The sequence below is a fragment of the Salvelinus alpinus genome, chromosome 11, assembly GCF_045679555.1.
Source record: "Salvelinus alpinus chromosome 11, SLU_Salpinus.1, whole genome shotgun sequence".
In the NCBI taxonomy this organism is placed as follows: domain Eukaryota; kingdom Metazoa; phylum Chordata; class Actinopteri; order Salmoniformes; family Salmonidae; genus Salvelinus; species Salvelinus alpinus.
In genome coordinates this window covers 4,279,134-4,294,672 of record NC_092096.1, presented here as the reverse complement: position 1 = coordinate 4,294,672, position 15,539 = coordinate 4,279,134, and the positions used below count along the sequence as shown (strand labels likewise).

At 48.3% G+C, this 15,539-nt stretch overlaps 2 protein-coding genes and 1 long non-coding RNA gene across 6 annotated transcripts in view; 1 reads left to right on the top strand and 2 right to left on the bottom strand.

Annotated features, from left to right (window-relative positions):
• LOC139534811 (dual specificity protein phosphatase 16-like) overlaps positions 1-11,866 on the bottom strand; it is a 54,947-nt gene extending 43,081 nt beyond the window's left edge. The window contains exon 1 of the mRNA XM_071334270.1: positions 11,822-11,866. Within this exon, the coding sequence (XP_071190371.1) occupies positions 11,822-11,866 (45 nt within the window). The remainder of the gene's footprint in view (positions 1-11,821) is intronic.
• Positions 1-15,539, top strand: part of LOC139533491 (uncharacterized) — a 254,324-nt gene that overhangs the window by 42,512 nt on the left and 196,273 nt on the right. The window lies entirely within an intron of this gene.
• LOC139533493 (uncharacterized) overlaps positions 1-15,539 on the bottom strand; it is a 254,354-nt gene that overhangs the window by 43,081 nt on the left and 195,734 nt on the right. The window lies entirely within an intron of this gene.

Below are 15,539 nucleotides of genomic sequence, written 5' to 3'. Positions count from 1 at the left end.
GAGAGACCAGGTCAGTACCTGACCCGTAGAGAGAGAGACCAGGTCAGTACCTGACCCTTAGAGAGAGAGACCAGGTCAGTACCTGACCCTTAGAGAGAGAGACCAGGTCAGTACCTGACCCTTAGAGAGAGAGACCAGGTCAGTACCTGACCCGTAGATAGAGAGACCAGGTCAGTACCTGACCCTTAGAAAGAGAGACCAGGTCAGTACCTGACCCGTAGATAGAGAGACCAGTTCAGTACCTGACCCTTAGATAGAGAGACCAGGTCAGTACCTGACCCGTAGATAGAGAGACCAGGTCAGTACCTGACCCTTAGAGAGAGAGACCAGGTCAGTACCTGACCCGTAGATAGAGAGACCAGGTCAGTACCTGACCCGTAGATAGAGAGACCAGGTCAGTACCTGACCCGTAGATAGAGAGACCAGGTCAGTACCTGACCCTTAGAAAGAGAGACCAGGTCAGTACCTGACCCGTAGATAGAGAGACCAGGTCAGTACCTGACCCGTAGATAGAGAGACCAGGTCAGTACCTGACCCTTAGAGAGACCAGGTCAGTACCTGTCCCTTAGAGAGACCAGGTCAGTACCTGACCCGTAGAGAGAGAGACCAGGTCAGTACCTGACCCTTAGAGAGACCAGGTCAGTACCTGCCCCTTAGAAAGAGAGACCAGGTCAGTACCTGACCCGTAGAGAGAGAGACCAGGTCAGCACCCGACCCTTAGAGAGAGAGACCAGGTCAGTACCTGACCCTTAGAGAGAGAGACCAGGTCAGTACCTGACCCTTAGAGAGAGAGACCAGGTCAGTACCTGACCCTTAGAGAGAGAGACCAGGTCAGTACCTGACCCTTAGAGAGAGACACCAGGTCAGTACCTGACCCTTAGAGAGAGACCAGGTCAGTACCTGACCCTTAGAGAGAGAGACCAGTTCAGTACCTGACCCTTAGAGAGACCAGGTCAGTACCTGACCCATAGAGAGAGAGACCAGGTCAGTACCTGACCCTTAGAGAGAGAGACCAGGTCAGTACCTGACCCTTAGAGAGAGAGACCAGGTCAGTACCTGACCCTTAGAGAGAGAGACCAGGTCAGTACCTGACCCGTAGAGAGAGAGACCAGGTCAGTACCTGACCCTTAGAAAGACCAGGTCAGTACCTGACCCGTAGAGAGAGAGACCAGGTCAGTACCTGACCCGTAGAGAGAGAGACCAGGTCAGTACCTGACCCTTAGAGAGAGAGACCAGGTCAGTACCTGACCCTTAGAGAGAGAGACCAGGTCAGTACCTGACCCTTAGAGAGAGAGACCAGGTCAGTACCTGACCCTTAGAGAGAGAGACCAGGTTAGTACCTGACCCTTAGAGAGAGACACCAGGTCAGTACCTGACCCTTAGAGAGAGAGACCAGGTCAGTACCTGACCCGTAGAGAGAGAGACCAGGTCAGTACCTGACCTTTAGAGAGAGAGACCAGGTCAGTACCTGACCCGTAGAGAGACCAGGTCAGTACCTGACCCTTAGAGAGAGAGACCAGGTCAGTACCTGACCCTTAGAGAGACCAGGTCAGTACCTGACCCTTAGAGAGACCAGGTCAGTACCTGACCCTTAGAGAGAGAGACCAGGTCAGTACCTGACCCTTAGAGAGACCAGGTCAGTACCTGACCCATAGAGAGAGAGACCAGGTCAGTACCTGACCCTTAGAGAGAGAGTTCAGGTCAGTACCTGACCCGTAGAGAGAGAGACCAGGTCAGTACCTGACCCGTAGAGAGAGAGACCAGGTCAGTACCTGACCCTTAGAGAGAGAGACCAGGTCAGTACCTGACCCGTAGAGAGAGAGACCAGGTCAGTACCTGACCCTTAGAGAGAGAGACCAGGTCAGTACCTGACCCTTAGAGAGAGAGACCAGGTCAGTACCTGACCCTTAGAGAGAGAGACCAGGTCAGTACCTGACCCGTAGAGAGAGAGACCAGGTCAGTACCTGACCCGTAGAGAGAGAGACCAGGTCAGTACCTGTCCCTTAGAGAGAGAGACCAGGTCAGTACCTGACCCGTAGAGAGAGAGACCAGGTCAGTACCTGACCCATAGAGAGAGAGACCAGGTCAGTAAAAAGACAATGTATGGGTAACTGTATGTATGGGTCTCTCTCTGTCTCTCTCTCTGTCTCTCTCTCTGTATGGGTAACTGTATGTATAGCTAGTGATGTATTCACCTGTTAGTATCTATCAAATCCCCATTACAGACATCACCAGTAGTATATTCACCTGTTAGTATCTATCAAATCCCCGTTACAGACATCACCAGTAGTATATTCACCTGTTAGTATCTATCAAATCCCCATTACAGACATCACCAGTAGTATATTCACCTGTTAGTATCTATCAAATCCCCGTTACAGACATCACCAGTAGTATATTCACCTGTTAGTATCTATCAAATCCCCATTACAGACATCACCAGTAGTATATTCACCTGTTAGTATCTATCAAATCCCCGTTACAGACATCACCAGTAGTATATTCACCTGTTAGTATCTATCAAATCCCCGTTACAGACATCACCAGTAGTATATTCACCTGTTAGTATCTATCAAATCCCCATTACAGACATCACCAGTAGTATATTCACCTGTTAGTATCTATCAAATCCCCATTACAGACATCACCAGTAGTATATTCACCTGTTAGTATCTATCAAATCCCCGTTACAGACATCACCAGTAGTATATTCACCTGTTAGTATCTATCAAATCCCCGTTACAGACAGCACCAGTAGTATATTCACCTGTTAGTATCTATCAAATCCCCGTTACAGACATCACCAGTAGTATATTCACCTGTTAGTATCTATCAAATCCCCATTACAGACATCACCAGTAATGTATTCACCTGTTAGTATCTATCAAATCCCCATTACAGACATCACCAGTAGTATATTCACATAAACCCTTAATTATAATTTCTATTATACAATGTATGTTACTATGGTTACGGTAATTTCTGTTATTGCATTCAATATATTATCACAGTCTTACCGATGTCATTGTCGGAGTGGACATGTTTTTTTTACAGCGTAACCTAGGCTACACTGGTTTTGTCAATTTATTCATGGTCTTTTGTTTGGAGTCTCCTGTCACTGTTGATTAAGGACACACACCTGATTGCGCATATAGAAGTAGGGCTAGTCTAGCTGGTTACACATATAGAAGTAGGGCTAGTCTAGCTGGTTACACATATAGAAGTAGGGCTAGTCTAGCTGGTTACACATATAGAAGTAGGGCTAGTCTAGCTGGTTACACATATAGAAGTAGGGCTAGTCTAGCTGGTTACACATATAGAAGTAGGGCTAGTCTAGCTGGTTACACATATAGAAGTAGGGCGAGTCTAGCTGGTTACACATATAGAAGTAGGGCTAGTCTAGCTGGTTACACATATAGAAGTAGGGCTAGTCTAGCTGGTTACACATATAGAAGTAGGGCTAGTCTAGCTGGTTACACATATAGAAGTAGGGCTAGTCTAGCTGGTTACACATATAGAAGTAGGGCTAGTCTAGCTGGTTACACATATAGAAGTAGGGCTAGTCTAGCTGGTTACACATATAGAAGTAGGGCTAGTCTAGCTGGTTACACATATAGAAGTAGGGCTAGTCTAGCTGGTTACACATATAGAAGTAGGGCTAGTCTAGCTGGTTACACATATAGAAGTAGGGCTAGTCTAGCTGGTTACACATATAGAAGTAGGGCTAGTCTAGCTGGTTACACATATAGAAGTAGGGCTAGTCTAGCTGGTTACACATATAGAAGTAGGGCTAGTCTAGCTGGTTACACATATAGAAGTAGGGCTAGTCTAGCTGGTTACACATATAGAAGTAGGGCTAGTCTAGCTGGTTACACATATAGAAGTAGGGCTAGTCTAGCTGGTTACACATATAGAAGTAGGGCTAGTCTAGCTGGTTACACATATAGAAGTAGGGCTAGTCTAGCTGTTTACACATATAGAAGTAGGGCTAGTCTAGCTGGTTACACATATAGAAGTAGGGCTAGTCTAGCTGGTTACACATATAGAAGTAGGGCTAGTCTAGCTGTTTACACATATAGAAGTAGGGCTAGTCTAGCTGGTTACACATATAGAAGTAGGGCTAGTCTAGCTGGTTACACATATAGAAGTAGGGCTAGTCTAGCTGGTTACACATATAGAAGTAGGGCTAGTCTAGCTGGTTACACATATAGAAGTAGGGCTAGTCTAGCTGGTTACACATATAGAAGTAGGGCTACTCTAGCTGGTTACACATATAGAAGTAGGGCTAGTCTAGCTGGTTACACATATAGAAGTAGGGCTAGTCTAGCTGGTTACACATATAGAAGTAGGGCTAGTCTAGCTGGTTACACATATAGAAGTAGGGCTAGTCTAGCTGGTTACACATATAGAAGTAGGGCTAGTCTAGCTGGTTACACATATAGAAGTAGGGCTAGTCTAGCTGGTTACACATATAGAAGTAGGGCTAGTCTAGCTGGTTACACATATAGAAGTAGGGCTAGTCTAGCTGGTTACACATATAGAAGTAGGGCTAGTCTAGCTGGTTACACATATAGAAGTAGGGCTAGTCTAGCTGGTTACACATATAGAAGTAGGGCTAGTCTAGCTGGTTACACATATAGAAGTAGGGCTAGTCTAGCTGGTTACACATATAGAAGTAGGGCTAGTCTAGCTGGTTACACATATAGAAGTAGGGCTAGTCTAGCTGGTTACACATATAGAAGTAGGGCTAGTCTAGCTGGTTACACATATAGAAGTAGGGCTAGTCTAGCTGGTTACACATATAGAAGTAGGGCTAGTCTAGCTGGTTACACATATAGAAGTAGGGCTAGTCTAGCTGGTTACACATATAGAAGTAGGGCTAGTCTAGCTGGTTACACATATAGAAGTAGGGCTAGTCTAGCTGGTTACACATATAGAAGTATGGCTAGTCTAGCTGGTTACACATATAGAAGTAGGGCTAGTCTAGCTGGTTACACATATAGAAGTAGGGCTAGTCTAGCTGGTTACACATATAGAAGTAGGGCTAGTCTAGCTGGTTACACATATAGAAGTAGGGCTAGTCTAGCTGGTTACACATATAGAAGTAGGGCTAGTCTAGCTGGTTACACATATAGAAGTAGGGCTAGTCTAGCTGGTTACACATATAGAAGTAGGGCTAGTCTAGCTGGTTACACATATAGAAGTAGGGCTAGTCTAGCTGGTTACACATATAGAAGTAGGGCTAGTCTAGCTGGTTACACATATAGAAGTAGGGCGAGTCTAGCTGGTTACACATATAGAAGTAGGGCTAGTCTAGCTGGTTACACATATAGAAGTAGGGCTAGTCTAGCTGGTTACACATATAGAAGTAGGGCTAGTCTAGCTGGTTACACATATAGAAGTAGGGCTAGTCTAGCTGGTTACACATATAGAAGTAGGGCTAGTCTAGCTGGTTACACATATAGAAGTAGGGCTAGTCTAGCTGGTTACACATATAGAAGTAGGGCTAGTCTAGCTGGTTACACATATAGAAGTAGGGCTAGTCTAGCTGGTTACACATATAGAAGTAGGGCTAGTCTAGCTGGTTACACATATAGAAGTAGGGCTAGTCTAGCTGGTTACACATATAGAAGTAGGGCTAGTCTAGCTGGTTACACATATAGAAGTAGGGCTAGTCTAGCTGGTTACACATATAGAAGTAGGGCTAGTCTAGCTGGTTACACATATAGAAGTAGGGCTAGTCTAGCTGGTTACACATATAGAAGTAGGGCTAGTCTAGCTGGTTACACATATAGAAGTAGGGCTAGTCTAGCTGGTTACACATATAGAAGTAGGGCTAGTCTAGCTGGTTACACATATAGAAGTAGGGCTAGTCTAGCTGGTTACACATATAGAAGTAGGGCTAGTCTAGCTGGTTACACATATAGAAGTAGGGCTAGTCTAGCTGGTTACACATATAGAAGTAGGGCTAGTCTAGCTGGTTACACATATAGAAGTAGGGCTAGTCTAGCTGGTTACACATATAGAAGTAGGGCTAGTCTAGCTGGTTACACATATAGAAGTAGGGCTAGTCTAGCTGGTTACACATATAGAAGTAGGGCTAGTCTAGCTGGTTACACATATAGAAGTAGGGCTAGTCTAGCTGGTTACACATATAGAAGTAGGGCTACTCTAGCTGGTTACACATATAGAAGTAGGGCTAGTCTAGCTGGTTACACATATAGAAGTAGGGCTAGTCTAGCTGGTTACACATATAGAAGTAGGGCTAGTCTAGCTGGTTACACATATAGAAGTAGGGCTAGTCTAGCTGGTTACACATATAGAAGTAGGGCTAGTCTAGCTGGTTACACATATAGAAGTAGGGCTAGTCTAGCTGGTTACACATATAGAAGTAGGGCTAGTCTAGCTGGTTACACATATAGAAGTAGTGCTAGTCTAGCTGGTTACACATATAGAAGTAGGGCTAGTCTAGCTGGTTACACATATAGAAGTAGGGCTAGTCTAGCTGGTTACACATATAGAAGTAGGGCTAGTCTAGCTGGTTACACATATAGAAGTAGGGCTAGTCTAGCTGGTTACACATATAGAAGTAGGGCTAGTCTAGCTGGTTACACATATAGAAGTAGGGCTAGTCTAGCTGGTTACACATATAGAAGTAGGGCTAGTCTAGCTGGTTACACATATAGAAGTAGGGCTAGTCTAGCTGGTTACACATATAGAAGTAGGGCTAGTCTAGCTGGTTACACATATAGAAGTAGGGCTAGTCTAGCTGGTTACACATATAGAAGTAGGGCTAGTCTAGCTGGTTACACATATAGAAGTAGGGCTAGTCTAGCTGGTTACACATATAGAAGTAGGGCTAGTCTAGCTGGTTACACATATAGAAGTAGGGCTAGTCTAGCTGGTTACACATATAGAAGTAGGGCTAGTCTAGCTGGTTACACATATAGAAGTAGGGCTAGTCTAGCTGGTTACACATATAGAAGTAGGGCTAGTCTAGCTGGTTACACATATAGAAGTAGGGCTAGTCTAGCTGGTTACACATATAGAAGTAGGGCTAGTCTAGCTGGTTACACATATAGAAGTAGGGCTAGTCTAGCTGGTTACACATATAGAAGTAGGGCTAGTCTAGCTGGTTACACATATAGAAGTAGGGCTAGTCTAGCTGGTTACACATATAGAAGTAGGGCTAGTCTAGCTGGTTACACATATAGAAGTAGGGCTAGTCTAGCTGGTTACACATATAGAAGTAGGGCTAGTCTAGCTGGTTACACATATAGAAGTAGGGCTAGTCTAGCTGGTTACACATATAGAAGTAGGGCTAGTCTAGCTGGTTACACATATAGAAGTAGGGCTAGTCTAGCTGGTTACACATATAGAAGTAGGGCTAGTCTAGCTGGTTACACATATAGAAGTAGGGCTAGTCTAGCTGGTTACACATATAGAAGTAGGGCTAGTCTAGCTGGTTACACATATAGAAGTAGGGCTAGTCTAGCTGGTTACACATATAGAAGTAGGGCTAGTCTAGCTGGTTACACATATAGAAGTAGGGCTAGTCTAGCTGGTTACACATATAGAAGTAGGGCAAGTCTAGCTGGTTACACATATAGAAGTAGGGCTAGTCTAGCTGGTTACACATATAGAAGTAGGGCTAGTCTAGCTGGCCTGCATGCCTGTTAATGTGCCCATTAGGGCTAGTCTAGCTGGTTACACATATAGAAGTAGGGCTAGTCTAGCTGGCCTGCAGGCCTGTTAATGTGCCCATTAGGGCTAGTCTACCTGGTTACACATATAGAAGTAGGGCTACTCTAGCTGGTTACACATATAGAAGTAGGGCTAGTCTAGCTGGCCTGCAGGCCTGTTAATGTGCCCATTAGGGCTAGTCTAGCTGGTTACACATATAGAAGTAGGGCTAGTCTAGCTGGCCTGCAGGCCTGTTAATGTGCCCATTTGGGGATGTCTGATAGTATTTCTGATTGTCTTCACTCACCACCACTAATGAGGAGTTTCATAAAGTGTTTTTTTCTTCACCTCAAACAGCAAGTTAACAAAGTCTGTTTTTAGAATCTAATGTAATGCTCTTATCCAGTGGAAACGTCATAAAATATCTGATTCTCTCCCTCTCTGTCCCCTTCCTCTCCCTCTCTGTCCCCTTCCTCTCCCTCTCTGTCCCCTTCCTCTCCCTCTCTGTCCCTTTCCTCTCCCTCTCTGTCCCCTTCCTCTCCCTCTCTGTCCCCTTCCTCTCCCTCTCTGTCCCCTTCCTCTCCCTCTCTGTCCCCTTCCTCTCCCTCTCTGTCCCTTTCCTCTCCCTCTCTGTCCCCTTCCTCTCCCTCTCTGTCCCCTTCCTCTCCCTCTCTGTCCCCTTCCTCTCCCTCTCTGTGCCCTTCCTCTCCCTCTCTGTCCCCTTCCTCTCCCTCTCTGTTCCCTTCCTCTCCCTCTCTGTCCCCTTCCTCTCCCTCTCTGTGCCCTTCCTCTCCCTCTCTGTCCCCTTCCTCTCCCTCTCTGTTCCCTTCCTCTCCCTCTCTGTCCCCTTCCTCTCCCTCTCTGTGCCCTTCCTCTCCCTCTCTGTCCCCTTCCTCTCCCTCTCTGTTCCCTTCCTCTCCCTCTCTGTCCCTTTCCTCTCCCTCTCTGTCCCCGTCCTCTCTGTCCCCTTCCTCTCTGTCCCCTTCCTCTCACTCTCTGTCCCTTTCCTCTCCCTCTCTGTCCATTTCCTCTCCCTCTCTGTCCCTTTCCTCTCCCTCTCTGTCCCTTCCTCTCCCTCTCTGTCCCCTTCCTCTCACTCTCTGTCCCTTTCCTCTCCCTCTCTGTCCATTTCCTCTCCCTCTCTGTCCCTTTCCTCTCCCTCTCTGTCCCTTTCCTCCCCCTCTCTGTCCCCTTCCTCTCCCTCTGCCAGCCCTCCTTTCCCTCTGTCCCCTTCCTCTCCCTCTGTCCCTTTCCTCTCTCCCTCTCTTTTTCTCTCTCTTTCTCAATTTTCTTGCTCCCTCTGCCATCTCTCCAGTCTTTCTGTATATTCTCCCCCTCTCTCCTTCCTCTCCCTATCTCCCTCTGCCAGCCCTCCTTTCTACTCTCCACTATTCTCCCCCTCTCTCCTTCCTCTCCCTATCTCCTTCTGCCAGCCCTCCTCTCTACTCTCCACTATTCTCCCCCTCTCTCCATTCTCTCCCTATCTCCCTCTGCCAGCCCTCCTCTCCACTCTAAACACAGTTGTTGGTCTCCCATGGAGACGGAGTGTCTTGGATATTGCTCTTCATTTGTTGCCATGGTATCGTGCTTCTGCGACAGCAGGCGTCGACGTCAGCCCTGTAATATGGGATAGATGGTGTTATAGATGGTGTTATAGATGGTGTTATAGATGGTGTTATAGATGGTGTTATAGATGGTGTTATAGATGGTGTTATAGATGGTGTTATAGATGGTGTAATATGGGATAGATGGTGGGTAGCAGCAGACCCCGTATAGAGGGAGACCTATGATGTTATCATCACCTGGTAGAGGGAGAGACAGCATGTTATCATCACCTGGTAGAGGGAGAGACAGCATGTTATACCTGATAGAGGGAGAGACAGCATGTTATCATCACCTGGTAGAGGGAGAGACAGCATGTTATCATCACCTGATAGAGGGAGAGACAGCATGTTATACCTGATAGAGGGAGAGACAGCATGTTATCATCACCTGGTAGAGGGAGAGACAGCATGTTATCATCACCTGATAGAGGGAGAGACAGCATGTTATCATCACCTGATAGAGGGAGAGACAGCATGTTATCACCACCTGATAGAGGGAGAGACAGCATGTTATCATCACCTGATAGAGAGAGAGACAGCATGTTATCATCACCTGATAGAGGGAGAGACAGCATGTTATCATCACCTGATAGAGGGAGAGACAGCATGTTATCATCACCTGGTAGAGGGAGAGACAGCATGTTATCATCACCTGATAGAGGGAGAGACAGCATGTTATCATCACCTGATAGAGGGAGAGACAGCATGTTATCATCACCTGGTAGAGGGAGAGACAGCATGTTATCATCACCTGATAGAGGGAGAGACAGCATGTTATCATCACCTGATAGAGGGAGAGACAGCATGTTATCATCACCTGGTAGAGGGAGAGACAGCATGTTATCATCACCTGATAGAGGGAGAGACAGCATGTTATCATCACCTGGTAGAGGGAGAGACAGCATGTTATCATCACCTGATAGAGGGAGAGACAGCATGTTATCACCTGATAGAGGGAGAGACAGCATGTTATCATCACCTGATAGAGGGAGAGACAGCATGTTATCATCACCTGATAGAGGGAGAGACAGCATGTTATCATCACCTGATAGAGGGAGAGACAGCATGTTATCACCTGATAGAGGGAGAGACAGCATGATGTTATTACCTGATAGAGGGAGAGACAGCATGTTATCATCACCTGATAGAGGGAGAGACAGCATGTTATCATCACCTGATAGAGGGTAAGACAGCATGTTGTCATCACCTATATAATGGAAATGGGGTGTAATGCAGCCTATAGATTTAGTCAATCACTTACTGTCGATCCGTCTGGATCAGAAACACTACCGTGTCTGTCCAGTAGAGGGAGTAGTAGACTTTACATTAGTGGGAACATAGAACTCAGGAGCCAATAGTCTCCAGCCATGTTTTAATCTCCATGGAGACATGAAGGGCTGAGACAGAGCTGCTGCTATGGCTCTGTTAGGACACTCAGTAGGGGAGACATTGAACCAGAGACTCTGAGGCAGAGCTGCTGCTATGGCTCTGTTAGGACACTCAGTAGGGGAAACATTGAACCAGAGACTCTGAGGCAGAGCTGCTGCTATGGCTCTGTTAGGACACTCAGTAGGGAAACATTGAACCAGAGACTCTGAGACAGAGCTGCTGCTATGGCTCTGTTAGGACACTCAGTAGGGGAAACATTGAACCAGCGACTCTGAGACAGAGCTGCTGCTATGGCAACACTCAGTAGGGGAAACATTGAACCAGAGACTCTGAGGCAGAGCTGCTCCTATGGCTCTGTTAGGACACTCAGTAGGGGAAACATTGAACCAGAGACTCTGAGGCAGAGTTGCTGCTATGGCTCTGTTAGGACACTCAGTAGGCGAAACATTGAACCAGAGACTCTGAGGCAGAGCTGCTGCTATGGCTCTGTTAGGACACTCAGTAGGGGAAACATTGAACCAGAGACTCTGAGGCAGAGCTGCTGCTATGGCTCTGTTAGGACACTCAGTAGGGGAAACATTGAACCAGAGACTCTGAGGCAGAGCTGCTGCTATGGCTCTGTTAGGACACTCAGTAGGGGAGACATTGAACCAGAGACTCTGAGACAGAGCTGCTATGGCTCTGTTAGGACACTCAGTAGGGGAGACATTGAACCAGAGACTCTGAGGCAGAGCTGCTATGGCTCTGTTAGGACACTCAGTAGGGAAACATTGAACCAGAGACTCTGAGGCAGAGCTGCTGCTATGGCTCTGTTAGGACACTCAGTAGGGAAACATTGAACCAGAGACTCTGAGACAGAGCTGCTATGGCTCTGTTAGGACACTCAGTAGGGGAGACATTGAACCAGAGACTCTGAGGCAGAGCTGCTGCTATGGCTCTGTTAGGACACTCAGTAGGGGAAACATTGAACCAGAGACTCTGAGACAGAGCTGCTGCTATGGCAACACTCAGTAGGGGAAACATTGAACCAGAGACTCTAATGCTCCCGAGCGGCGCAGCGGTCTACGGCACTGCATCTCAGTGCCGGTTCGATTCCAGGCTGTATCACATCCGGCCGTGATTGGGAGTCCCATAGGGCTGTGTACAATTGGCTCAGCGTCGTCTGGGTTTGGCCCGGTGTAGGACGCCATTGTAAATAGGAATTTGTTCTTAAAACTGACTTACCCAGTTAAATAAAGGTTACATTTTTATTTTATAAATAAAATACAGAACTAGGACACTACCACATAAGGTCCAGACCCCTTGACGGAGCGGGGGTAGTGATGTCATGTAGGCTGATCATGTTTTCATTAACATATTGGTGTAGATCAACTCTGTAGCTGTCAGACAGATGGATCCACATCTAACAGTCACCAGTCTACTTAAATGACTGCTTTTCATATCTGTTGACTCAGAGTAGAGGTATGGCTCTGACTGCTGTTGACTCAGAGTAGAGGTATGGCTCTGACTGCTGTTGACTCAGAGTAGAGGTATGGCTCTGACTGCTGTTGACTCAGAGTAGAGGTACGGCTCTGACTGCTGTTGACTCAGAGTAGAGGTACGGCTCTGACTGCTGTTGACTCAGAGTAGAGGTATGGCTCTGACTGCTGTTGACTCAGAGTAGAGGTATGGCTCTGACTGCTGTTGACTCAGAGTAGAGGTATGGCTCTGACTGCTGTTGACTCAGAGTAGAGGTACGGCTCTGACTGCTGTTGACTCAGAGTAGAGGTATGGCTCTGACTGCTGTTGACTCAGAGTAGAGGTATGGCTCTGACTGCTGTTGACTCAGAGTAGAGGTATGGCTCTGACTGATGTTGACTCAGAGTAGAGGTACGGCTCTGACTGCTGTTGACTCAGAGTAGAGGTATGGCTCTGACTGCTGTTGACTCAGAGTAGAGGTATGGCCCTGACTGCTGTTGACTCAGAGTAGAGGTATGGCTCTGACTGCTGTTGACTCAGAGTAGAGGTATGGCTCTGACTGCTGTTGACTCAGAGTAGAGGTATGGCCCTGACTGCTGTTGACTCAGAGTAGAGGTATGGCTCTGACTGCTGTTGACTCAGAGTAGAGGTATGGCTCTGACTGCTGTTGACTCAGAGTAGAGGTATGGCTCTGACTGCTGTTGACTCAGAGTAGAGGTATGGCTCTGACTGCTGTTGACTCAGAGTAGAGGTATGGCTCTGACTGCTGTTGACTCAGAGTAGAGGTACGGCTCTGACTGCTGTTGACTCAGAGTAGAGGTATGGCTCTGACTGCTGTTGACTCAGAGTAGAGGTACGGCTCTGACTGCTGTTGACTCAGAGTAGAGGTATGGCTCTGACTGCTGTTGACTCAGAGTAGAGGTACGGCTCTGACTGCTGTTGACTCAGAGTAGAGGTATGGCTCTGACTGCTGTTGACTCAGAGTAGAGGTATGGCCCTGACTGCTGTTGACTCAGAGTAGAGGTATGGCTCTGACTGCTGTTGACTCAGAGTAGAGGTATGGCCCTGACTGCTGTTGACTCAGAGTAGAGGTATGGCTCTGACTGCTGTTGACTCAGAGTAGAGGTATGGCTCTGACTGCTGTTGACTCAGAGTAGAGGTATGGCTCTGACTGCTGTTGACTCAGAGTAGAGGTACGGCTCTGACTGCTGTTGACTCAGAGTAGAGGTATGGCTCTGACTGCTGTTGACTCAGAGTAGAGGTATGGCTCTGACTGCTGTTGACTCAGAGTAGAGGTATGGCTCTGACTGCTGTTGACTCAGAGTAGAGGTATGGCTCTGACTGCTGTTGACTCAGAGTAGAGGTACGGCTCTGACTGCTGTTGACTCAGAGTAGAGGTACGGCTCTGACTGCTGTTGACTCAGAGTAGAGGTACGGCTCTGACTGCTGTTGACTCAGAGTAGAGGTATGGCCCTCACTGCTGTTGACTCAGAGTAGAGGTACGGCTCTGACTGCTGTTGACTCAGAGTAGAGGTACGGCTCTGACTGCTGTTGACTCAGAGTAGAGGTATGGCTCTGACTGCTGTTGACTCAGAGTAGAGGTCGGCTCTGACTGCTGTTGACTCAGAGTAGAGGTATGGCTCTGACTGCTGTTGACTCAGAGTAGAGGTATGGCCCTGACTGCTGTTGACTCAGAGTAGAGGTATGGCTCTGACTGCTGTTGACTCAGAGTAGAGGTATGGCTCTGACTGCTGTTGACTCAGAGTAGAGGTATGGCTCTGACTGCTGTTGACTCAGAGTAGAGGTACGGCTCTGACTGCTGTTGACTCAGAGTAGAGGTACGGCTCTGACTGCTGTTGACTCAGAGTAGAGGTACGGCTCTGACTGCTGTTGACTCAGAGTAGAGGTACGGCTCTGACTGCTGTTGACTCAGAGTAGAGGTACGGCTCTGACTGCTGTTGACTCAGAGTAGAGGTACGGCTCTGACTGCTGTTGACTCAGAGTAGAGGTACGGCTCTGACTGCTGTTGACTCAGAGTAGAGGTACGGCTCTGACTGCTGTTGACTCAGAGTAGAGGTATGGCTCTGACTGCTGTTGACTCAGAGTAGAGGTACGGCTCTGACTGCTGTTGACTCAGAGTAGAGGTACGGCTCTGACTGCTGTTGACTCAGAGTAGAGGTATGGCTCTGACTGCTGTTGACTCAGAGTAGAGGTATGGCTCTGACTGCTGTTGACTCAGAGTAGAGGTATGGCTCTGACTGCTGTTGACTCAGAGTAGAGGTATGGCCCTGGTCTCTCTTTTTGGGTAGGGCCCTGGTCTCCTTCTGGGTAGGGCCCTGGTCTCCTTTTGGGTAGGGCCCTGGTCTCCTTTTGGGTAGGGCCCTGGTCTCCTTTTGGGTAGGTTCCTGGTCTCCTTTTGGGTAGGGCCCTGTTCTCCTTTTGGGTAGGGCCCCGGGGTCTCCTTTTGGGTAGGGCCCTGGGGTCTCCTTCTGGGTAGGGCCCTGGTCTCCTTTTGGGTAGGGCCCTGGGGTCTCCTTTTGGGTAGGGCCCTGGTCTCCTTCTGGGTAGGGCCCTGGTCTCATTTTGGGTAGGGCCCTGTTCTCCTTTTGGGTAGGGCCCTGGTCTCCTTTTGGGTAGGGCCCTGGTCTCCTTTTGGGTAGGGCCCTGGTCTCCTTCTGGGTAGGGCCCTGGTCTCCTTTTGGGTAGGGCCCTGGTCTCCTTCTGGGTAAGGCCCTGGTCTCCTTTTGGGTAGGGCCCTGGTCTCATTCTGGGTAGGGCCCTGGTCTCCTTTTGGGTAGGGCCCTGGTCTCCTTCTGGGTAGGGCCCTGGTCTCCTTTTGGGTAGGGCCCTGGTCTCCTTTTGGGTAGGGCCCTGGTCTCCTTCTGGGTAAGGCCCTGGTCTCCTTTTGGGTAGGGCCCTGGTCTCCTTCTGGGTAGGGCCCTGGTCTCCTTCTGGGTAGGGCCCTGGTCTCCATTTGGGTAGGGCCCTGGTCTCCTTCTGGGTAGGGCCCTGGTCTCCTTCTGGGTAGGGCCCTGGTCTCCTTTTGGGTAGGGCCCTGGTCTCCTTTTGGGTAGGGCCCTGGTCTCCTTCTGGGTAGGGCCCTGGTCTCCTTCTGGGTAGGGCCCTGGTCTCCTTCTGGGTAGGGCCCTGGTCTCCTTTTGGGTAGGGCCCTGGTCTCCTTCTGGGTAGGGCCCTGGTCTCCTTTTGGGTAAGGCCCTGGTCTCCTTTTGGGTAAGGCCCTGGTCTCCATCTGGGTAGGGCCCTGGTCTCCTTTTGGGTAGGGCCCTGGTCTCCTTCTGGGTAGGGCCCTGGTCTCCTTCTGGGTAGGGCCCTGGTCTCCTTTTGGGTAAGGCCCTGGTCTCCTTTTGGGTAAGGCCCTGGTCTCCATCTGGGTAAGGCCCTGGT